The sequence below is a fragment of the Callorhinus ursinus genome, unplaced genomic scaffold (assembly GCF_003265705.2).
Source record: "Callorhinus ursinus isolate GAN/ISIS: 27379988/994484 unplaced genomic scaffold, GSC_fseal_2.0 scaffold4, whole genome shotgun sequence".
In the NCBI taxonomy this organism is placed as follows: domain Eukaryota; kingdom Metazoa; phylum Chordata; class Mammalia; order Carnivora; family Otariidae; genus Callorhinus; species Callorhinus ursinus.
This window is the reverse complement of record NW_027397066.1, coordinates 56486641-56511852: the sequence shown is the minus strand read 5'-3', so window position 1 is coordinate 56511852 and position 25212 is coordinate 56486641. Positions and strand designations below refer to the sequence as shown.

Below are 25212 nucleotides of genomic sequence, written 5' to 3'. Positions count from 1 at the left end.
CAGGGCACCTGCGTGGCTCGGTTAAGCAACCAACTCCTGATTTCAGCTCAGGTCATGATCCCAAGGTTGTGAGATCCACCCTGCATCAGGCTCTGCACTCAATGTGGAGTCTGATGGAGATTCTCCCTCTCTCTGCCCTTCCTCCGCTGCATGCGTACAATGTGCTCTCTCTCTCTCAAATAAATAAAAATATTAAAAAAAAAAGGTAATACATCTCAGAAGCAGGGTCAATCAAAGATCAGGTTTTGACTACCTCTGTTACCCAATCACTTTCTTGGCTTTAGTTTTGTTAAGTAAATCTTTCTTCCTGGAAAAATAATCATCTGTCTGAGCTCTGTGTAGTTCCATAGTATAGTAAAAATAAATGTAAGTTTCTTCGTATACACAATTGCTAAATAAATGGTAAACAGCTTGGCAGGACAGCCCTTAATATAAAGTCTAATGAGTAAACATTAGAAAATTAAATTCCCTGTCAACCTGTTAAGCATAATTATCTAACCAAGTACTATCCCATTAAAAAAAAAAATTGGTATTCCTCAATCGAATACTTAGAGAAGCAGCAGGTAGTTGTATGGCAGACTTCCTTATAGTAAAATAATTCTATAAAGCCTTTTGATTGCCTATATTTAATCCAGAAGCACATTTCTTCCCCCAACATTTGAACATATAAAATATCACTCAATTAAGTATTTATTAATCAATTAATGCTTTTGCTCTGGCAATAAAAAAGACCTCTCATCAACTCCTATCTTTTTCCAAGGACTCACCATCAAAATAATTTTGCTTGGATTATAGCCAAAGAGAGGAAAGAATCAAGTATATAATGACCTCATGTGGCAAATGACTATAACTACTGGTTTAACTATGAAATAATCATGGGCTTTATTAACTACTTTTGTTATCAAATTTTTATTTTTAATTGCTATTAGAAACAGGCATTAAATACTGCCCAGAATTAAGGAAGAAAATAAAAATAACCTTAGATACAAAGAGCAGATGTTTAAAAAAAAAAAGCAGAGGTAAAAATAGAGTCACTGTTGACTAAAATGAACCTATATGCCAGAGTCAAATATTTGGGTTCTTGTTTCAGATTTGTTAATTTTTGTGGGATCTTGAGAAATCCCTTAGGCTCTCACATCCGTGAAATGGTGATAAATTCTGTCTTCTACAGACTTGTGAGGCTAGAAGACAGTTATATGAAAGGATTTTATAATAATATTATATGGTACTTTTATCTTACTTATGGTACTTACTAGTCTACATATAAAACATTTTTAAGCTCATCATAAAAACCAAACCAAAAGCCAAAGTACTGTTACCTAGTTTGACTTCTAATTGTCACCTTTTATTCTAGTGCAGTGGACACTGATTAGTATAGTACTTTTCATATACTAGGCATAGAACTAAAACTAAATAAATTCAAAGGATATCCATACTGCTATTAAACTTCCTTAAGGATGGTCTTGGCTCTTTAAAAAAAAAAACACTTCACTATCAATTTAAAATCTGCCAAAGCAGAACTTGGGTGTTAATTTTTTGTGAAATCCCTGAACCACTTCTTATTGATATATTCTGAGAATATCAATATCGTATTAAGAATTTATAACTCAGGGCATCTGAGTGGCTCAGTTGGTTAAGTGTCCAACTCTTGATCTCAGCTCAGGTCTTGATCTCAGGGTTATGAATTTCAAGCCCCGCAGTGGGCTCCAACACTGGGCGTGGAGCCCACTTAAGTCAATAAACATACATTTATAGAGCCATAGCCACAATAATCTAAAAAATGGTGGGGGTAAAACTTATTCAATATTTAAAATACCAGGCAAGGGAGTAGGTAAAACTTCCTCGAATTCCACACCTATCCCTCACCGTCTGTATTGCTGAAAGCACTGTCACTAAGTAAAAAGTTTTTAAATGAAAACTTTTCTCATTAATTTTAGTGGGACACATTATATCATATACCAAGAATACATGATATTATATACCAAGATACCAAAAAAGCATCAACTGAATAAGAACAAATTTATAAGCAATAAACAATATGGATTATATGTAAAATATATTGTAAAAAAGGCTTATTATACTTGCCAAGGTGGAAAACTTGATAGTGGATGGTGGTTAGTGGAGGAGAAGAATAAAGAAATCATTCTTTGGAAGATAAATTCTGCTTTCTGTAGCATGTCTTCCCACCAATTTTCCACCCTTTTGGGGACTAATGATTCAAACTGCACTTAAAATTAACTTATAACACAACAACAACAACCCTTTAGGGAACTTCAAAACACATGGAAATGCCATCTGCACATAACAGACTAGAGTCCTAGAAGATGCAACCTCTTCATTCCTCTCATTTGACATACTTATGCAAAGCAAAATAACCTGATGCATAATTCATGTTTTCAAAATGATAACCTCGGTATGGAAAGTGTTAAGTAAATTAGTATGTTTTTGTCTGAGATGGTAATGGCTTAAATATTGATTTTTACTGCATACTTGTTTAGTGTATTTTGGTGTAGAGAAAGTCTTTGTACCCAAAGAGCAAAAAGGGTGATTGTCTGTAAAGTGATATAACTTTCCAAGACATATTATGGCAAAAAGTTATTAATTGAACAGTTCTTATGGGGGAAGACTGGATTTGGCATTACTAATCTCAGGACTAATATACTTTATAATTAATGACAACATTGTAAGGAACTATATAGGATAAGGAAAAATATTAATTCAACTAACTGAAGATGAGAAAAAAATTCATCATACAAATAAATACTTGAAAAAAAAAAAAACAAAACCTTGTTAGGATAGCCTCAAAAAGCCTCCAAAGTATTACTAAACCTAAGTAGCTCAGGCCTCTAGGAAACACAAAATTATCCATCTTCAAGACTTAATATAAAGCTAATCAAGACAGTATGGCAAAAGAACAGACAAAGAGATCAATGTATACATAGTCAAGTGATCTTCAACAAAGGAGCAAAGGCCGGACAGTGAAGCAATTATCTTTCCAACAAATGGTGCTGGAACAACCGGACATCCACAAACAAAAAGAGGAATCCAGACGTTGACCCTACACCCTTCACAAAATTAACTCAAAATGGATCATAGACCTAAATGTAAAATGCATAGTTCTAAAAGTCCTAGAAGATAACACAGGAGAAACCCTAGATGACCTTGGGTATGGCAATGATTTTTTAGAAACAACACAAGTTATAGGACAAAAACAACAACAACAACAACAACAACAAAGAAGCAACATAAGATATAATCCATAAGAGAAATAATTAATAAGCTGGACTTCATTAAAATTAAAAATTTCTGCTCTGTGAAAAACAATGTCAAGAGGGTAAGATAAACCACGGACTGGGAGAAAGTATTTGCAAATGACACATCTGATAAAGGACTGTTATCTAAAGTATACAAAGAACTCTTAAAACTCAATAAGAAAATGAACCCAATTAAAAATGGGCAAAAGATCTTAAAAGACACCTCAGCAAAGATATACAGATGGCAAATAAACATATGAAAAGATGGTTAATATAATGTCATTAGGAAACTGCAAATTAAAACGAGATACAACCATATACCTATTAGCATGGCCAAAATCCAAACCACTGGTAACACCAAGTACTGGCAAGGTTGTGAGGCAACAGGAACTCACATTCATTAGGAGTAAGATAGCAAAATGATACAACCATTCTGGGAGACAGTTACGAAGTTTCTTAAAAACCTAAACACACTCTTACCATACAATCCAGCAACTGCACTCCTTGATATTCACCCAAGTGACCTCAAAACTTTTGTCCACACAAAAATCCACACACAGATGTTTATAGCAGCTTTATTCATAACTGCCAAAACTTGGAAGCAACCAAGATGTCCTTCAGCAGGGGAGTGGATAACGATGGTACATGGAGACAATGGATTATTCAGTGTTTAAAAAAAAAGAACAAGCTATCAAGCCATGAAAAGAAGCCATGGAAGAAACTAAATGCAAATTACTAAGTGGAAGCCAATTTGAAAAGGCTACATACTGAATGCTTCCAACTAAATGACTTTCTGGAAAAGGCAAAACTATGTAGACAATAAAAAGATTAGTGGTAGCCAGAGGTTGGGTGGGGGTGATGAACAGAACACAGAGGATTTGGGGGGGCCATAAAACTATTTTGTATGATACTACAGTGGTGGATATATGTGATTATTCATTTGTCAAAACCCACAAATGCACAACACTGAATAAACCTTAATGTAAACTATGGACTTTGAGTGATAATGTGACGATGTAGGTTCATTGATTAAAACAAGTGTACCACTCTGGTGGGGGATGTTGATAGTGGAAAAGGCCGTACAAATATGGGAGAAAAGAGTATATGGGAACTGTACTTCCTACTTAATTTTGCTGTGAACCTAAAACTGCTCTAAAAAATAAAGTCTATTTTAAAAAGTTAAACAAGAGAGAGACTGATAAAATCCAAATAAGGTCTGTAATCTGGTTTAGCATTTCTGGAGGTAATAAAATTTACATCTCTCTATAAAAAATACTTTGGGACTCTGTGTCCTTTAAAATATGACAGACCTAATTTCTAGGCAGTTCAGTATACAGTGCTCAAAGTTTCAGACATAGAAGATGAAAATATTCTGATGAGGGAATGCACAATTAAAATTACCTTCTTAAAAGAGTCAACTATAAAAATTAGTACATACAGTCTGATGTAAGATGATCTAATATGGGAAATAGGATCCAAAGAGATAATTCAGACCACTAGGCTCAATACTCTTGACCCACCCAATGCTACATCTTTTGAGTCATAACAAACAAATTTTTTAAGCTTTTATTCAATTCTACAGATTTAAAAAAGGCATTAAGTTAAACATTTCTAGAGGTTACTAAAAATCTCTAAATGATGTCTTCACTTAAAACAGATTCAGTGTTATTTAAACCACTGTCACCTTTTTATATTCATAATTTTTTTCTTCAAAAGTAGAATTTTAATTTTAAAAAGATAATCATTTCAATGGGTATAGCTCTATCACAGTTCATGAGATTTATACTTATTTATTAAGCTAATATTTAGTAAGTAAATTCATTTGTATCAAACACAAACAAAAAAACCCCATACAATATCATGAGAGAGTTTCAATATTCATGGTGAGTGTAGAACTTGAGACAAAGTCTCCCTTTCAAAAGATCAGTGCATCCCAATGTTTAACCTACAAAATTATCATCCTTGATTATCAAAAAACCAAAACAAAAAATGCCATTTTAAAAAGGAAAACGAGTTTCATAGTCAAAGTGACTCTTCCCCTCATTTTCCAAAAACAGAATTTTTCCAAAATGTCAAGTAGAAAGGTTAAATTCATAGAAAAAAACACTACACACCTTAACTAAATAAACTTGAAAAAAAACTTTATCTACAGACCTAAAATGAATCCATGCAGATTTTTTAAAAATTACAACTATTCTACCTCCTTGTCTTCTTTACTATTATATTTCCTTATATATACTTAACAAAAATGATAATGCTTTCAAGATACAGAACATATAAAACAAGATGATTTTTATCAGTAATTTAGAGGAGGAGGAAAAAACCCTAAGGTATAACCCTACACAGAAGCAAAGCAAACCGTGAAACGACGAGTGATCATGACGCTCTCAAAGCAGAAATGTGTGACTTTCATTTAAACTTTCAAACAGCAGGCTGCCAGGGCGCCTGGCTGGCTCAGTCAGAAGGGCATGCACTCTTGATCTTGGTGTTGTGAGTTGGAGACCCATGTTGAGTATAGAGATTACTAAAAAAATAAATAAATAAAAACTAAAAAAAAAAAAAAAAAGAAAAAGAAAATAGCAGGCTGCCTAATTAATCCAGAGAGTAAGAAAGTAAGGGCAGGAAGTAAGAGCTGGGATAAAAGAGACTGCACTGCTAAGAAGATAATCGATCTTGTCTTCAGTTTCTGTTTTGACTTCTGACCAAGTATAAAGGGAAAGAAAAACTACTCGTTCCCAGCACAGGGTCAATAAAAAATAAAATAGAAAAACTTATCCCTTGTTCTGTTCCACTAAATTTTTACTGATAAAAATGGGAAGAAATTTAGGGAAAACTATACTTTCACCTCAAATGAGTTAAAGACAATCATAATTTAAACCATCTTTTAACTATACGAGTAATATTCCATTCTAAAAGAATGGTCTGAGAGAAAGTAGGTAGCTATTTTAAGCTCCATATAAATTGAAACTTTAAACTCATTTATCTTTTAAGTACAGAAACATTTTAAGTTATCATTTCATCTTTAATCCTCTAAAATCCCATGCAAAAAGATGCAGTCTCACCCACCCCACAAATGTGGAAACAAGAGCAGGAAAAAAAGATTAAATACTGGTAAGTTATGCCATTACAAAATGGGAACAAAGTCTGACCTGCTCCTTTATTAATGAGTTATAGACACATTCATAAATATCAATGAAGTAATTAAATACTAAACTGGTCTTATCTTCCACATAAATTAAGATGGAAGGGGAGACACTTGATCAAAAGTATTTAAAATAAAACTTCATAATCCTTTTTTAGGGATTCCTTAAATCCCGCTTTTCAGCTTGTAATAGGTACACTAATTTACACGAGTCACATTACCATTTACATGTAATATTAAAGCTCCCAGTTAAGAAACTGGTCACCAGTGAAATAAGAAGCAAGGGGGGGATGGGCAGACAGCCCACTGAGGAGAATAATGGAGGGGAAAACAGGAGGCTGGGTTCTTTATGGTGTAATTTGGCCAGTACTTACTCTGGAACCATCTACCTCTAGATGTTGTGAGAGATAATTAGATGTCTTAATTTTTTTTAAAGCATAAAAGAAAAGAAACTGCTCGTGAACTTTTATATAGAATTCATCAAAACAATTTTTTTCTTGGAACAAAAATGGTAAAAAACCTGGGTTTTCTAGAGACTTGTATCAATATTGAGCTACGAAGATACACAAAGCTGGAATCATTTGGTTGCCTGTAGTCTTCAGCAAAATCACAAAGTGCTCAAAAATTCTTTGACCTGAGGGGAGGAAATAAATATTAATGTAATTCCTTGACTAATCGGAAATGTCTAATTTTCACCTCTATTTAATAGTATAGAACAGCTGAAGACCCAAACTGTATAAGTAACTCCATCACAAAGCCACAGCATTTATTTTCAAAAGATATATTAGTACTTCAGGAGTAAAAGATAAATGACCTAGGGGCGCCTGGGTGGCTCAGTTGTTAAGCATCTGCCTTCGGCTCAGGTCAGGATCCCAGGGTCCTGGGATCGAGCCCCGCATCGGGCTCCCTGCTCTGCGGGAAGCCTGCTTCTCCCTCTCCCTCTGCCCCTGCTTGTGTTCCTGCTCTTGCTGTCTCTCTCTCTGTCAAATAAATAAATAAAATCTTAAAAAAGAAAAAGATAAATGACCCAAAATGTCATTACAGGAGTTAAGTTTACATCTAAGATTGATACAGTTCTGTAACAGCCTTAACACAATTTCATTATCTCTTTATAATAACATAGACCACTGACATACAGCTTTAGCACCAAAAACGTAAGTAATTGTTATGATTTAAACAACTCTGAATGTCCAGACATGTAAACTTTGTAATTTTTCTGAAGCACAAATTTGAATCATGTATACAAATCTGTGATGTTAATATGCAAGGAAACGTCATATAAGTTGTGAATGAACCTAACCAACTGACCAACATCACAATGCAAAAAGATTCTGTTCTCCATAAATTCTAGATGACACAGTACTTCTTCGGAAGAAACGAAGATTACTGCCTTGTAAAAATACCTAAAGAAATACCTAAAAAATAACTACTGTAATAATGTTACATGGTGACAGATGGTGACTACGCTTATGGTGGTAAGCATTGCATAACATATAGAACTGTGGAATCAATATGTTGTACACCTAAAACTATATATAACATTGTATGTCAGTTATGGATTTCAATAAGAAAAAGAAAGCCAACTACCAGCATTATTAATGAAAGTAAAAGTAAACAATAACATTTAAAGACTATTCTTAGTTAAAACAGAAGTGTTAGATAAAATTAAACAGTGGTTTTATAGATTCAACTCAGTTAAAAATGTTGGTTGGCTGTTAGTATTACAATGGCTGATTTAATTTTATTTCATTTATTTTCATAGTATTACGAATGAATTATATCCTATTTTTTTAAATTTTTTTAAAGTTTTATTTATATTAGAGAGAGACAGCGAGCAAGAGAGAGAGAGAGAGAGAGCAAGCATAAGCAGGGAAAGAGGAAGAAGCAGCCTCCCTGTCAAGCAGGGATCTGGATGCAGGACTCCATCCCAGGACCCTGGGATCATGACCTGAGCCGAAGGCAGACGCTTAACTGACTGTGCCACCCAGGTGCCCCTATATCCTATATTTTTAACATCATTATGGTATGAAGACGTCATCTGAATTTTCCAGATATGCTTTACTTTGTTTCTAGCCTGAGAAAAACTATATGCTACAGAGTATTTAATAATAAATGTTGAGATTTTCAAAATTCTTGAGATATATCCGTTATGAATATCAGGTTTCTGTTACAGTAAATAGCAGGCATTTTATGAAGGAGAAAAAAAAAATCAAATTTCTCTTAAAACTAAACAAACCAAAAAAATGTGGCTTCGATTTTAGATCTTGGATCACCACTAAGTTAATTAACATGGATAGCGGGATATTTATTATACAATTCTCATTACTATTCTCTCTCAAGTGTACATCAATAGGTTTTCTCCCAGTCCCTTTATCAGTACAAGCACCATTCACTAATAGAATGTAATCAGCTCCCAAATACATAGATGATAGATTAACTCTGATTAGGACAATAACTCAATGATCAGGCAATGCCAATTCTTCATTGACAAGGTCCCACATAAAAGTCAGAACTAAAAATCCTTTAATCTCAAGACTTCAGCTAATAGGGCGCCTGGGTGGCTCAGTCATTAAGCATCTGCCTTCGGCTCAGGTCATGATCCCAGGGTCCTGGGATCGAGCCCTGCATCAGGCTCCCTGCTCAGCAGGAAGCCTGCTTCTCCCTCTCCCACTCCCCCTGCTTGTGTTCCTGTTCTCGCTGTGTCTCTGTCTCTGTCAAATAAATAAATAAAATCTTAAAAAAAAAAAAAAGACTTTAGCTAATAAAAAAATGGATGAAATCTTTATCCTACAACTTCAAATATCTTCCATACTGAATTTAGTTGAAAAAGATGAATTTAGTTTCACAAGTAGTTTATTATTCAAATACCTAAAGATTGGTGAGAGAAGGAAGAGGGGAAGAAGGGAAGGGGGTGAGTAAGAACTTCGGTTAATGTGATTATCCCCATATTACAGATAAAGGGACTAAAGGAGAAAAGAACCTCCCCATTCTAGGTAAGGCCACAAAGCTAGAATTTAAAGTTAGGGTTATTATCTGAGGTCTAAACCCCTCTAAAGCTCTTAACTATTTCTTACTGTAATTTTATGTATTCTTTTGTTAGAAAATTGTTTTCTCACAAGTTACCACACTTTTCTAGATAAAACAAAACAAATATTAGTGTATAGTCTTTGTATAAATCTACCTTTTCAATCAGACCGTCGTGTTTGTCTTTAAAGTCTTCATTAATATCCAGTGTTAAAATAGGGATTTCTTGTAGAAAATCAAAGTTGGTTCTATTTTAAAAAGAGAGATGGAAAAAAATAATTAGAAAAAGCAATAAATAAAGACAAACACTAAAAACTCACTCTTATACTATCTCTGGAAAATCAAATGTTGTCAATCATTTTACATTAAATTTATCCAGCAAGTACTTTATCTGGAAGCCCCTTCTTTCTCCCCTAGACTTACTACTATATAATAATACTAATATCTAAAAATCTCAAGTATAAAGTATATAAAGTTAGGCATTGTGACATGTAATTCTTCTCAAAAACCAAAAACTTCCCCTAAAGTAAGGAATGTTTGCATTTTGAAGATGAGAAAACTAAAGCTCAGGAAGGTCACTCTGAGGCTCAAGGGATGCATGCCTAAGGTTACACACCAACAAACCTGGATTTGACCCAAGATCTGACTAATGACAACAAAGTCCATGCTCTTAATAACTGTGCTATACTACTTCCCAAGCCTTGATCTAAAAAACAAATCTGAAGTATCTTATCTTAAATTCTCTCTGAAAGTGAGTACCTAATATATCTGCACACATATATATTTCCTACTTCATCACTTAAATTCCATATATCATGCTGTCAATACCACTGGAGGAGATCAGCTATAAAAATTTTAAGAAAATAGGATCTCATTACAATAAAAAGAACAAAAATTCATACCCAATTCTGGGAGATCCTATAATACTAGTTCAAAATAAAAATGGCTGAAAATGAAAATCTGTACATGTTTAGATTAAAATTTGATAAGGTCTTTAAAATAAATAGTAAATAAGAATAAGGAAGTCTTACTTCAGTGTTCTATGCAGTAGCCAGCTCTCATGCTTATAGTGTAGCTTCTCTAAATATTCAAGAGGAATGCCTTGTTCTTCATTTCTTCCTCGTAAATATATTCTATTCAAGCATTTCTAAAAGCAAACAATAAGAAAGGGGTTGGGGCAAGGAACAATTATTCTTGTCTGCGGCCATTAAATTTTTCTTCTCTAGTATTTCTTTAGTTATGCTAGCCAAAATCTCCATTTATTCCTTCTAGAAAGTTGAAATAGTTCATTTTTCCCTCCTTATGCTTTTCAACCATTTGGTGTCTCTAAACCAAGTAGTAGTACTTTCAGTCTATAAACTTACGGGATCCATACTTGAAAAATACTGTAAAGTAAGTTCAGTAAAAAGTTCAATATACCAAACTGTGCTGCAAAATTTATTATAAATCCTCTTTTTAAGACTTTATTTATTTATTCATGAGAGACAGAGAGAGAGAGAGAGAGAGAGGCAGAGGGAGAAGCAGGATCCCCTCTGAGCAGGGAGCCCGATGCAGGACTCGATCCCAGGACCCTGGGATCATGACCTGAGCTGAAGGCAGACGCTTAACTATCTGAGCCACCCAGGCGCCCATAAATCCTCTTTTCAAATACTTAAATGATCCTGCAATTAAAAGATATTACAAATAATATTGATGAAATCAAAGTTTTGTGTTTATAGACTTTAAGATACTGGCTATATTTTCTAGCAAAATGAAATTATTAGTATTCTTTATGTTCTACATTTGCATTTACTATTTTCTTAATTAAAAACAAAAAATTCTTTTCAAAAAATAAATAAGTGAATTTCAAAATTATTGTTAATTCTGGCTTCCTTGATATTAAAAAGAACAAAATCATCACTTGGAATCTGAAACCTAGTTTCTTTGAAAATTCAGCTTCAATAACAACACAGTATTCTTTCAGGCTAAAAGTCATGACATTTATATTCATCAGAGCCTACTTTGTGGCTTAGGGAAGACATAGGAATAAAAAACATAGAAAAACTGGAATGTAAGCACGAAAACCAGAAATTTGTTAATAGAGTAAGCTCTTATTTAGGTTAGCTTTATGAAAGGAATCTACTTCCTGGATTCATTACATAATTTCATATATAAACAAGAATGGGGGCACCTGGGTGGCTCAGCTCGTTAAACATCTGCCTTTAGCTCGGGTCATGATCCCAGGGGTCCTAGGATGGAACCCTGCATCGGTCTCCCTGCTCAGCAGGGCAACTGCTTCTCCCTCTCTTCCCTGCTCGTGCTCTCTCTTGCTATCTCTGTCTCTCTCTCTGAAATAAATAAATAAAATCTTAAAAAAAAAAAAAAAGAATGGCTATGTTATAACCTATCACGAAAAGCACAAGTAAGCTCCCTCAACTGAAAATGGTAAGGGTCCTCTAAGTCTCTTCTCAGCTGAGGCTGCCATCCAGTCCGACCCATGAACAAACATAAAAGATTTCTTGAAATGGACTTTCATCAGCTTTGAGATTCATTCATAAATTTTGCTGAGTTCCTACTATGTACGTAGGCCCTGTTCTAGGCAATGGAAATTCAACAGTAATTAAAATACCCGGTCTCACACCAAGAAGCCTATATTCTAGGAGTTGCTTGAGCAAATTTTTTAACCTAGCTGTGATAGATAAGAGACCTTGCAGAAGTTGGGAAGAAATAATGAAGAACAAAACTGAGGAAGCACAGAGAAGGGCCTAACAGAGCAACATGCCAAATCTGGGTTTCTTCTTTGCTGGGAAAAGAGAATGCTTCTATCTATACAGTTTGAGTTTCTAATTTGGATGTGGGGAGTAGAGAGTAGGGAGTGGAGTTAAACTAAAATGCCTTCACTGCATACCACTAAAAGGACTTCTAAATATTACTTTAAATTGTCAATGGAGCAAGCAAATTTTTTTAAAACACTTTTTTTTTTGAAGATTTTATTTATTTTAGAGAGTGAGCAAGAGAGAGAGCATGCACAGGGGGAGGGGCAAAAGGAGAGGGAGAAGCAGACTCCCCACTGAGCAGGGAGCCTGGCTGAGTAGGGAGCCTGACTCGGGGCTCGATCCTGGGATTCTGGAATCATTACCTGAGCCAAAGATAGACGTTTAACTGATTGAGCTACCCAGGCGCCCTAGCAAGCAAATTTTTATTGAGTCTCACCTCTGGAGTGGCTCGAAGATAAATGATTCCATCCAGTTCAAGGCTTTGGCCAAACTGTTGATTCATCCAGTCATGCCAGTCTTGATAAATTGTCCATTCTGTTTCATTCATACAGTCAGATTCATACAAATTAGATGCAAAGACATACCTGAAAGAGAGTCTACATCAAAACATAATTCTTTTCCAAAAAACACAAAGAAATAGAAAAGAGAAAATAAATCTATTAAATGGACATGGAACATTCTCCTAAAATCCATGGCAGATAATGCCTTAGACAGCAGAAAAAATCAATAGAATATCTCCAACTACAAGAAATATGTTCTTGGCCAGCAGTTCTCAAAAATGTAGTGTAAGGACCCCTGCTAGTCCCCAAGATCTTTCCAAGGGTTCCGTGAGAGGCCAGATTACTGTATATACAATACTTCAACCACATGGTACACAGACTGAATATAGAAGCATAAATGAGAATCCAGCTATCTCCCATTTAGACATTAAAGAGATTTGCAAAAATATAAAACAATCCTCTTCTAATTTTTTTGTTTTGAAAAATATAATTTTTGCAAGTAGGTTATTTATGCTAATATGTAATGGGTTTATTATTACTAATTTTAAATAAATTAGTAAATGTTCTTTATATTTTTCAATCTTAATTTTTAATAACATAAACATCAGTAAGACACAAAGCTCTTTGGGCTCTTCAATCATTATATTAAGAATGAAAAGGGATCCTGAGAACAAAGTTTGAGAACATTTGTTCTGAGCCAACTCTCTGGCTTAAAAGAATCCTTGCACAAGCAGGGTAACTCTAAGGCCCCCTTAGAGATTTTTGATCTTGCTCAAGATGCAAGTCTTGAATATAGATACAGACTTAACCAGAGTAGATGAAAATTTTAAGAGGGTTGGAAGAAAAAAAACTTCTCTGCAAATCTGAATGAGATGGCTATCATATTCCCTAAAGTTTCCATGGAAGCTAGCAATTAATAATGCTAGAACTAGGGAATGCCGTTACTACCAAACTGCTAAAGGTAATGTTGCATCTCAAATCCTCAACACAGCCTCTCTTATTCCTTTAATTATCAGAAACAGAAATAAAAATCCCAGTTCCAAGCCATGATTCCAGAATGACAAGGGCAAGTCATTTATATATACCTGTCACTGTATATAGATCGTTCAAAAAATAATACAGGTTTCTCTGCATCTTTGAGCTTGCCATCAAGACAGGCAAGCTGGGCTCGTATTCGACTGAGGCAGGCATATGACTGGAAGGTAAAAGACCACCGTTCAGGTTTCTCATACATCATCTGAAGAACATTTCCACCACTTTCCTGAGATGCTGTCAGTTCCTATTTTGAATTTGAAAAAAGAAACAAAAAGCAAAATTAATGATCAATAGAGCTATTTAAATTTTAAAAAAAGCTCAAAAAGAAGTTAGATAAATAAATGCATCACAATTAGCAAAACCAAGATGATTGAAGTCCTCTTCCTCCAGCTCTTTCCCATTGCAGTTTTCAGGTTGCCTGAGGTCTAGAAGAACCTGAAAGTCTAGTTTAACCATCGGTTCCTTAGAGCTTATCCACAAGAAGTCACAAACTAAAAGCCTATGGCAGAAAATACTTGTTTAGCCCTTTTAAACATTTGAATTAGTTGTCAATAGTTATTTAACTCGTTTTTTAAAGATTTTATTTATTTATTGACAGAGAGAAAGAGCACAGCAGGGAGAGTGGCAGGCAGAGGGAGAGAGAAAGGGAGAAGCAGCCTTCCCGCTGAGCGGGCTCCAGGACCTTGGGATCATGAGCTGAGTGGAAGGTCACGACCAGATGCTTAACCAACGGAGCCACCCAGGCGCCCCAGCTGTCAATATTTAATAGCTAAATAATTTCACATAATATACCTAGATTATATCTTCTTTTTAAAAACGCAAAAACCACCAACAGCATTTTCCATGGAACTAGAACAAACAACCCCAAAATTTGTATGGAACCACAAAAAGACCCTGAAGAAAAACAAAGAAAATCGTATTGAATCCGCGGCCTCTGCCCCTCCAGCCAACTTAGTAGTCTGTAAGTTTTAGCAAGCACCTTTAGCCCTGAGTGATGGATTAACTAAAACTTTCTTGGTGTATCTATAGATTCTATATTGTTTCCTAGAAAAACCCGGAACCAAACCCTCTTGAACAACATCCCTCCCCCACCCCGGGGCACCAATACACAATCTCTGAGCACCACGATAAGGTCTGTAGCCGGCACCACTGAGTCTGCACACAATCAAGAAGTGTTAAAGACCACTGTGCTCCCTTTTACTGATTAACTGCCCTAAAGTTCCTTTAAAAATCTTTGGGCCAGGCAGAAACCCTGGAGTTGGTTTTTGGACAAGAGTCCACCTTCTCCCCAGCTGGTGGATCTCCTGAATAAAGCTCATATTCCTTTCCAATCAGAATTCATCTCTTGAGTATTGGCTTTCCAAGTGATGAGCAGTTGAACTTGGGTCTTTCAGTAACAGTATCACAATCGTAGACTTTAAGATAAACTACAAAGCTGTAGTAATCAAAACAGTATGGTACTGGCACAAAAACAGACACAGATCAAAGGAACAGAATAGAGAGCCCAGAAATAAACCCATGTTTATATGGTTAACTAATCTATGATAAAGGAGGCAAGAATATACAATCGGGAAAAGACCATCTCTTCAATAAATGGTGTTGGGAAAACTGGACAGCTATATGTAAATGAATGAAACTGGACCACTTTCTAACACCATACACAAAAATAAACTCAAAATGGATTTGAGACTTAAATGTGAAACCATAAAACTACCTAAAAGAGAATACAGGCAGTAATTTCTCTGACATCAGCCATAGCAGCATTTTTCTAGATACATCTCCTAAGGCAAGGGACCAAAAGCAAAAATAAACTATTGGGACTACACCAAAATAAAAAGCTTTTGCAAAGCAAAGGAAACCATCAACAAAACAAAAAGGCAATCTATTGAATGGAAGAAGATATTGGTAATTGATATATCCATCTGATAAGGGGTTAATACCCAAAATATACTAAAAAAAACTCACACAACTAAACACCAAAAAACCCAATCTGATTAAAAAATGGACAGAGGACCTAAATGGATATTTTTCCAAAGAAGACATACAGATGGCCAAAAGACACATGAGAAGATCCTCAACAACACTCATCATCAGGGAAATGCAAATCAAGACCATGAGATCTTACTTTATACCTGTCAGAATGGCTAAAATCAAAAAAGATAATAAGTGTTGTTGGCAAGGATATAGAGCAAAAGGAATCCTCATAGACTATTGGTGGGAATGTAAATTGGTACAGCCACTGTGAAAAACAGTAGAAGGTTCCTCAAAGATTAAAAATAGAATGACCATATGATTCAGCAATTCCACTACTGGGTATTTACCCAAAGAAAACAAAAACACTAATTCAAAAAAGTAGATGTACCCCTCTGTTTATTGCAGCATTATTTACAATAGCCAAGATATGGAAACCACCTAAGTGTCCACTGACAGATGAATGGATAAGGAAAATGTTATATATATATGTGTGTGTATATATATATCCTATATATAAAATATATACAAAATATAGAAATATAAAAAATAAAAATATATATAAATACATATAGTGGAATAGTACACAGCCAAAAAAAAGGATGAGGTTATGCCATTTGCGACAACATGGATGGACCTAGAGGGTATTGTTAAATGAGAAAGGCAAATATATGATTTCATGCATATGTGGAATCTGAAAAAAACAAATGAATAAAAAAATAAACAAAAAGCAGAATCATCTATAAATACAGAGAACAACAAACTGATGGCTGCCAGAAGGGAGGATGGGGGATGGGCAAAATGGGTGGAAGGGAGTGGGAGATACAAGCTTCTGGTTCTGGAATGAGTAAGTCACAGGAATAAAAGGCACAGCATAGAGAATATAGTCAATTATATTGTAATAGCATTGTATGGTGCCAGATGGTAGATACACTTGTGTATTCAGTTCCTATATAACTGAAATTAATGTAATATCGTGTGTCAACTATACTCAAATGAAAAAAAAATGTTTTTTAATGTGAAAACCAAGCAATACTGTGCCTGTAGTTCCTCTCAATAAAAATTACCTAGAGCCAAGTCACCCATGCTTCCATTAGGTGGGACATATGCTCTCCAGTTTATCAGCCCCTGTCATTCCCTGTTGATTCTCTCAACAGGCCTGATTTATTTGTTAACTACCTGGCCCCCCTAGGCATTTTAGGCCCCAATCTTCTAATAAAACAGAATAAGTCCTCCCTAAAATTTTGTGATTTCATATCATATTTTTAGAACCCATATTTTCAGTTTAAGAAAAAAAATGTAGAATAAAAAATAAAGCAAAATCTCCGTAATTTTTTTTTTTTTTTTTTTTTGAGAGAGAGAGATGGAGAGCATGAGCAGGAGGGGCAGAGGGGGAGAGAAAGAATCCTCAAGCAGACTCCATGCTGAGCGTGGAGTCTAACATGGGGCCCAATCTCATGACCCTGAGATCATGACCTGAGCCGACACCAAGAGTAGAACACCCAACCAAACTGTGCCACCCAGGTGCCCCAAACTCGGTAATCTTATAAATGAATCTGAAATAGCATCTAGAATTCATGAATTATTTTCCTTTCTATAAAATACAGTTTTCCTAGCTCTGTCCACCAAAAGGCCTATAAACAATGACAACCTTTTAGGAACAAACATAAATGTCACCCAGATTATGATCTCTAAATACCATTTCCCACTGAAAGGAATTAGGGTCACATACCTGATTCTACGTCTGAAGAAAGAAATGTACAAGATGAGTTTAACACCTCTTGTCCCAGGAAACAAGTAAACTATCAAAATCAACTGAGGTTGTACCAAGGGAGAGGGAGCCAACATGAAAGGGCTTCCACTTGTCAAAAAGACAGAACCCTTTGAACATCCCGAAAGGAATGGTGAATGGAAGGCAAAAATTTATAAATTCATTAATACTAAAGAAAACCAGGAAAAAAAAACTCTCCAATCATCTTTGGAGATTGCTAGGTCACCAATTAATTACTCTGGAAATCTCTAGATAGAGAGAAAAAATTATCCAAAATTTTATTCTGGCCCTTTCTATACAAATGTTATTTCAAGTTAATGGAATAGTAGATGAGGAAAAGGTCTTCTCTGACTGAAGAAATCTCAGCTAACAGGCTTGATTATTAGAATATTACCTTTTCCAACACCAACTGATATATTAGATTAGGGCAACAATTAGCAATACATCCTAAAAATCATTAGAGAAAAGCTAATAGGGAATTTTATAATGTATGAATTAGGCTGATAAAACCTGAACAGACCAGGGAAATGCAAATCAGAACAGACTGATTGATTTTAACATCACAAAAGACATCCTCCTGGTGGAATGTGAAAGAAAATACACATCATCACCTAAGAAGTGCAGCCAAAAAAGAACACCAAATCTAAAATAAAGCTCTAGAGATCTAACTACAAATTTACAGGAAATACAGAGATTGAGAAACATGTTAACCTGTACCACAGAGATGCACTCAGCCAAGACCGTAATGATGGAAACTGTACAAGAACAAATGACCCAGTTTCTTCAACTAATAAACTGCAAAGAAAAAAGAGGAAGAGGAACCAATAGATTAAAATTTGAAAGGCTTATCAACTAAATATAACATGTGAACCTTATTTGACTCTTGATAACAACAAACTATAAGAAAATTATAATAGAGAAATATGAACACAAACTAGATGTGATGACACAGTGGAATTACTAATCTTTTAGCTGCAGGGTTTTTTTTTAAAAGATTCTTTTTTTCTAGAGTTTCTATTGAGTCTTTAATTTCTACAGATAAAAATATTATCTAGAACAGAGGTCATCAAAGTGTGGCAGGGGAATGACTGAGGAGTCCCGGAGATCCTTGCAGGGGTCTACAAGAAAAAAAATGATTTTAATAATAAATGTACCTTTTTCCATTCTCATTCTCTCATGAATGTATATATTTTTTTTCTTTTTTTTAAGATTTTATTTATTTATTTGATAGAGAGACAGACAGACAGAACAGAAGCAGGGGGAGTGGTTAAGGGAGAAGCAGGTTTCCCACTGAGCAGAAAGCCTGATGCAGGGCTCCATCCCAGGACCCTGGGATCATGACCTGAGCAGGAGGCAGACACTTAACCAACTGGGCCACCCAGGAGCCCTGAATGTATAATTTTCTAGAAGCTACGTAACACATGATATTGCAACAGTTTGAATGTAGAAGCAGATATGAGAACTCAGGAATAAGTCAGATATTAAGAGATGTGCAACATATAAATCAATGTCACTTTTCTCACTAAATTTTTTTTTTTGGAAAATATTTACATTAACATGTAATGGGCTTACTACTGTGATTTTTAAATGAATTAGCTGATAAATTTTTTAAGTGTTTCAAGTTAAATTTCAAATATATTAAATATTGATAGATCTACTTAAGTCTTTGGTTCCTCAATAACCATAGACTACAAATATATATATATATATAAAACTGGAGAGCATATGTCCCACCTAATGGAAGCATGGGTGACTTGGTTCTAGGTAATTTTTACTGAGAGGAACTATAGGCACAGTATTGCTTGGTTTTCACATTAAAAAAAAATTTTTTTTCATTTGAGTATAGTTGACACACTATGTTACATTAATTTCAGTTGTATAGCAACTGATTCAACAAATCTGTATCTTATACTGTGCTCACCACAAGTGTATCTACCATCTGGCACCATACAATGCTATTACAATATAATTGACTATATTCTCTATGCTATGCCCTTTATTCCTGTGACTTATTCATTCCAGAACCAGAAGCTTGTATCTCCCACTCCTCTACACCCATTTTGCCCATCCCCCATCCGCCTCCCCTCTGGCAGCCATCAGTTTGTTCTCTGTATTTATAGATTTGATTCTGCTTTTTGTTTATTTTTTTATTCATTTGTTTTTCTCAGGTTCCACATAAGCATCAAATCATATTTTTGCCTTTCTCTGACTTATTTTACTTAACAATATCCTCTACCCACAAATTTTTGTTATTAGATTTTTATACAGTCTGATTAAAGTAGTTTACATTAGGGGATATCTCATTTAATATGTGGATTTTTTTTTTTAAGAGACTTGGTATTCTAAATGAATCTCTAATTTGTAAAATATATAGGAAATAATTTTGAGCATTTGAGGACTTCCATTGCTACTTCACTACTATGGGTCAAAGTCAATAAATCCTACCATTCTACACTTTCCAAATCAAAAAAGAGGATGAACAGAAAGAAGCCACTGATATTTCTTCCTTTTTGTGGCAATATTCTTTCTTTCTTTCACAGTAATAGAATATATTAGAATACTTTAATACTAGAGTTGTCAGATTAAGAAAGAAAAAACAAAACCCAGAACCTCCAGTTAAATTTGAATTTCAGATAAATAACAAATAACTTTTTAGTATAAGAATCTCCCAAATACTGCATGTACTTTAATTTAATATACAACACCTTATCTTCCCAACCCAGCAGACTTTCATTTTTGTTTTCTTATTTAATTCTTACACGAGCTTCATTTTTCCCATTATCATTCCCATTTTAATGATAAAGAAAAGTATAGGAAAACTAGTGCTTTCTAAGATTACATGGCTAAATAATAGCTGAATTAGAGCTTATAAATATTTAGATTATCTGTAAAATTTTATTGCAACAGCATAAAATGTAACTGAATTTCACCTACAATCTATCCTTAAGCATATGCTTCTCTTTTTAAACTTTTTTTTTTTTAAGATTTTATTTATTTGACAGAGAAAGAGATAGGGAGAGCAGGAACACAAGCAGGGGGAGTGGGAGAGGGAGAAGCAGGCTTCCCGCGGAGCAGGGAACCCGGTGTGGGGCTCCATCCCAGAACACTGGGATCATGACCTGAGCGGAAGACAGACGTTTAATGACTGAGCCACCCAGGCTCCCCCCTTTTTAAACTTTAAAAACCCATTTTATTAAGGAAAATAAAACGAATTCCAATTTTATCTATAAGGAAAAGGACAATCTCACATATCTCGGGATATGTCAGTCATTCTCACTTCCTAATATTCCCCCTCTCTAAATTCCAGTGACCCAACAGTAATCCCTAAAAGGATCAACACATGCCAAATCAAACATATAAACCTAATGCTTCCATTTATAGGAACCACATCCCACTATTATTAGTTCAACTGCAACTGCTTTAGCAAAGAAGAGCTTTTATTCATAGTCCAGACAACCAGAAGGGAAAACATCCTAGGAGAGTAGTCCTCCCTTTGTGAACTAGGAATGATCATTTCCCTGCCTGTCAGAAAACCAAGAATGAGCTCTACCCTAACAGCTGATTATCTGGAATACTACTCTTTTTAAAAGGAAGACAGTTTATCCACCACGTGCACTGTAGGGTCAAATATTTACCCATAGTCCCAGACAAAAGGAATAAATAAGGACCTGTCTTCATAGATCCCTATGGTGGGCAAAGGATGCTTCCTCAGCCTGTAAAGTCAAGCTATATAAAGTTTCCCCCAAAAAGTCATATAAAGTCTTTAATCTTGTATAGTAACTTTCAAGGAATAAAATATGATGGCTTAATTCCTATTCTTAATCTTTGTCCAAATAAACACCCCTGAACGCTTCCTAGAAGGTCACGCTCAAAGTAAGTGGTTTTCCTCCGGGGGGAAAAAATCCAGAAGTGTAAATATTGACCTCAAAGTTTCAGTTAAGAACTAAAAACCACACAAACACATGGCACTGAGGCAGAATTTAAATTACATACCACAAACCACATAATTAACTGAATCTTCTTCTGAAAACTGAAAAAAAAAAAGCATAAAATAGCAAGAAGCTAACTGTCAACAATAGGTCTGTTTAGAAAAAACTCAGCAGATGATGAACTGAAATAAGGGTGTAATTAGTTGCCTTCCCAAACTGCTTAAAGAATAAATTTATTAAATTTCATTAAAAAGGCTTTGTTAATTTAATTATAAACTGACTTTGCACTTATTCAGCATCCTCCAGGGGAAAAATGTTTCATACAAGTCAATCTTTTCAGCTAAATGAAGTTTATCAACTTAACCACTTTTTTTACGTAGTTATTTTTACAGGGAGAAGACACTAGTATGTATTTTATTTTCCTACCCTTGTAAGGATAGCATTTTGAAAATTACTCAGTAATAGACACTTACTCTTAGACAACTTTATAAATATCGACTGCTGGATTTATAAAAGAAGTTTATGTGTAATTGTGCCTCCAATGTACACATAAAATATCAGATACAAACTGTTCAAATTGCTAGTCAATCTTATACTAAATGAGCCCAAATTGGTATTAGTTTTTAGTTCTTGTCTATTTTTCAATTTCTTCCTTAGGTGTCAGGTCATCGACATAACCATGTCTTTATAGTCCCTCCCTTGATAGCCCCTTCTAATCAGAAAATAAGTTTATTAGATTGTGTCAAAAGTGTTAAGTAGATACCCTATGAAGAAACCACATTAATTTTAATGCATAATTTTGTGACCTCCATTGGGGCCGCTCAAATGATGTTTCCTTCCTTTTTCTCAGCTTATTTGTATGTGCCTTATCTAGTACTTTCAACTATTACAAACATTCCCTCTTAAAAGACAAGGTAATTAAATATGTATTTTTAAAGCACACTTCCATCATGTATTGTCATTCAGAGTTTGGCAGACACAAAATAATTTGGTAAACTTTTTACCAATCAAAAAACATTTTCTCTTGGGCGCCTGGGTGGCTCAGATGGTTAAGCGTCTGCCTTCGGCTCAGGTCATGATCCCAGGGTCCTGGGATCGAGTCCCGCATCGGGCTGGGAGCCTGCTTCTCCCTCTGCTTCTCTCTCTCTCTCCCTCTCTCTCTCCCTCTGTCTCTCATGAGTAAATAAATAAAATCTTAAAAAATATATATATAAATAAATAAATAAAATCTTTAAAAAAAAAAACATTTTCTCTTAACAAAACTTCTTCCTTTCTTGGATGTCAGCTACTCCCCCTCAAAGAAGGTCTATGAGTAGACCAAAAAACATAAACATAAATGTACAATGTGAAAAAAACAAAACAAAAACCAAAAAAACTCAAAACAGAAATACCAGGTCATATTAAATTTCTTTCAGTATTGACACCAGCTTTTAGATACTTGCCCAGTTCTTCAGAAAGGTGGTAGATGATTGTGGTTATTTTAAAGTAAATCAAATTCAAAAATAGCTTCAGGGCAAAAAGTGATATAAAGTAATAAAAAAATGAAAAATAACGAAGTAAAATAGAGCCTTTAGGCTTTCTCCCTTTGTACATTAAATTAACCAGAATATTAATGAGCTACAGTTGATTTCATGAGTTACAGTTGATTTCATGATAGGTGCTAGCATTTATCTGATAGCAAAGTAGACTCCAAGCTTAATCCTAACATCATTTAAAGAAGTTTTTTCACTTCACTAAAGGAATTACCTATCTTTGATGCTAAAGTAGAGGGCAGGGTGGTAGTGGTATCCATGTATATACGGAATTCTCTGCAGTAAAAATGTTAATTCCAAACACAAAAATTTAAGTCTTGGATTAGTTTGCTCTGGTCCTGGTTACATTATCCCTGGCATACTTTTATAAAATGAATGTGCTTAGGACTGTGAGCCAAAGGTCATATTTAAGTTTTTCTAATAGTTTTTTTTTTTATCTCTTAGAAGTGGAAAATAGAGAATATTTGTTGAAGATCTCTTCCACATAAATTAATTAAACTTGGTACTTTTGAGTTTTAGTTACATTAAAAAATAAACTTAAGGTACTCCTATTTAGAAATGTGTGTGTGGCAGATACTGCTATGTGTTCCTTAAAGCCACGTTGTTTTTCTTCCTGGACACAAACTAAGTTTTACTTCCCAGCCTCCCTTGTAGTTGAGTGTGGCCATGTGACTCAGTTTCTAGTCAATGGAAGCAGGACAGAAACAATGTATACCATTTCTAAGCTTCACTCTAAAAACCTCTCAAATGTGATGTTTCCCTCTTTCTCCATCAGCAAGAAATAAAGGACACCAAGACCCTAGAGCAGAGGCTCTCAACTTCAGCTCCAGGGCAGGGGTAACAAAGTATGGTCCCCACAACAGCCACATCAGTATCACTTGGGAACTTGTGAGAAATGCACATTTTTAAGCACCCACTCCACACCAGACGTATTAAATCAAAAACTGGAGGTAGGGACTAAATATGTGATTTAACAAGTCTTCCAGGTCATTCTAATAAACACTAAAGTTTAAAGCACTGTTCTAGAGGTTCAATGAGCCACAGTTTAGAAAGGGTATGGGTCCCTGAGTCACAGCATGTAGGCTATCCACCAAACACCATATTGTACTATTCTCTGAGAAATAAAATTTTATTATTTTTAACTACAGAGATTTTAGAGCTCATTATAGCAGCAAGTATTACCTTAAATCTACCTGATACATACATTTAATAATATCTATTAGAAGTGAACTTGGTTCATCTGAAAAGCACTTAGGATAAATTTGCAATGCACAGGGATAACAAAGTAGGTTACATATATAAAATGGGCTTGTTATATAGTAAGAAGTTTGAAACTTTTTTTGAAAAACTTGGAGGACAATATGCTAGGTGAAATAAGCCAGTCACAAAAGGACAAATACTATTGTGATTTCAATTATATGAGGGTATCTACAGTAGTCAAATTCAGGGGCACCTGGCTGGTTCAGTCAGTGGAGCATGCAACTCTTGATCTCGAGGTTGTGGGTTCAAGGCACAGAGTGGATAGAGATTACTTAAAAATAAAATCTTTAAAATTTAAAAAATAAGTAAAATCTTAAAAATTAATTAATTAATTAAAGTAGTCAAATTCATAGATGTAAGAGAGAACAGTAGTTCCCAAGGGTTAAGGGAAAGGGGCAAAGGAGAATTGTTTAATGAATATAGTTTTAGTTCTACAAGATGAAAAGATTCTAAAGATCTGTTTTACAACATTGTAAATACACTTAACACTACTGAACCGTATATTTAAAAATGGTTTAGATGGTAAAATTTATGATATGTGTTTTTACCACAATGAAAATATTAATCACACAAAAAAAGACTACATATCTCCTTTTATTGGCTTTTCCAATACTCTTTTACTCTTGCCCAAAGTAATTCCAAAGTCTACTACATGAAAATAAATTAGAGAACCAATACTGACTCATCACCCAATTATAAAAATAATAGTCAGCTAGTTGCTCTAAAAATATAAATGCTTAAATTAAAACTAAATAAAAAATCTGCAGTACAATTTTACAGCTCTCAACATGTTAGTTGTTGTTTGAGTTTAACTACACCATATTAGAAAATTAACTGTAAGCCAGGATATCATTTTCTAGTTTTTCAGGGTAATCTAAAAGCCCATACAAAACATTTTCTTTTGATTCTATGCATGAAGTTTTGGAGACTACAAATTGCTGGAGTTTTTGTATGCAACTATGAATGTTAAGAATAAAATACATATTAAAAATTTATCCAAGAAAACACTGTGTATAATCTTAACCAACTTGAGTGTAA

The 25212-nt window shown here is 34.6% G+C and overlaps 1 protein-coding gene across 1 annotated transcript in view; it reads right to left on the bottom strand.

Annotated features, from left to right (window-relative positions):
- Positions 1-3846: 3846 nt before the first annotated feature.
- Positions 3847-25212, bottom strand: part of DCK (deoxycytidine kinase) — a 32499-nt gene continuing 11133 nt past the window's right edge. Inside the window, exons 3-7 of the mRNA XM_025887686.2 lie at positions 13762-13955; positions 12613-12760; positions 10452-10567; positions 9578-9668; positions 3847-7030 (exon numbers count right to left, since the gene is read on the bottom strand). Of these exons, the coding sequence (XP_025743471.1) occupies positions 7004-7030; positions 9578-9668; positions 10452-10567; positions 12613-12760; positions 13762-13955 (576 nt within the window). The 3' untranslated portion in view covers positions 3847-7003. The remainder of the gene's footprint in view (positions 7031-9577; positions 9669-10451; positions 10568-12612; positions 12761-13761; positions 13956-25212) is intronic.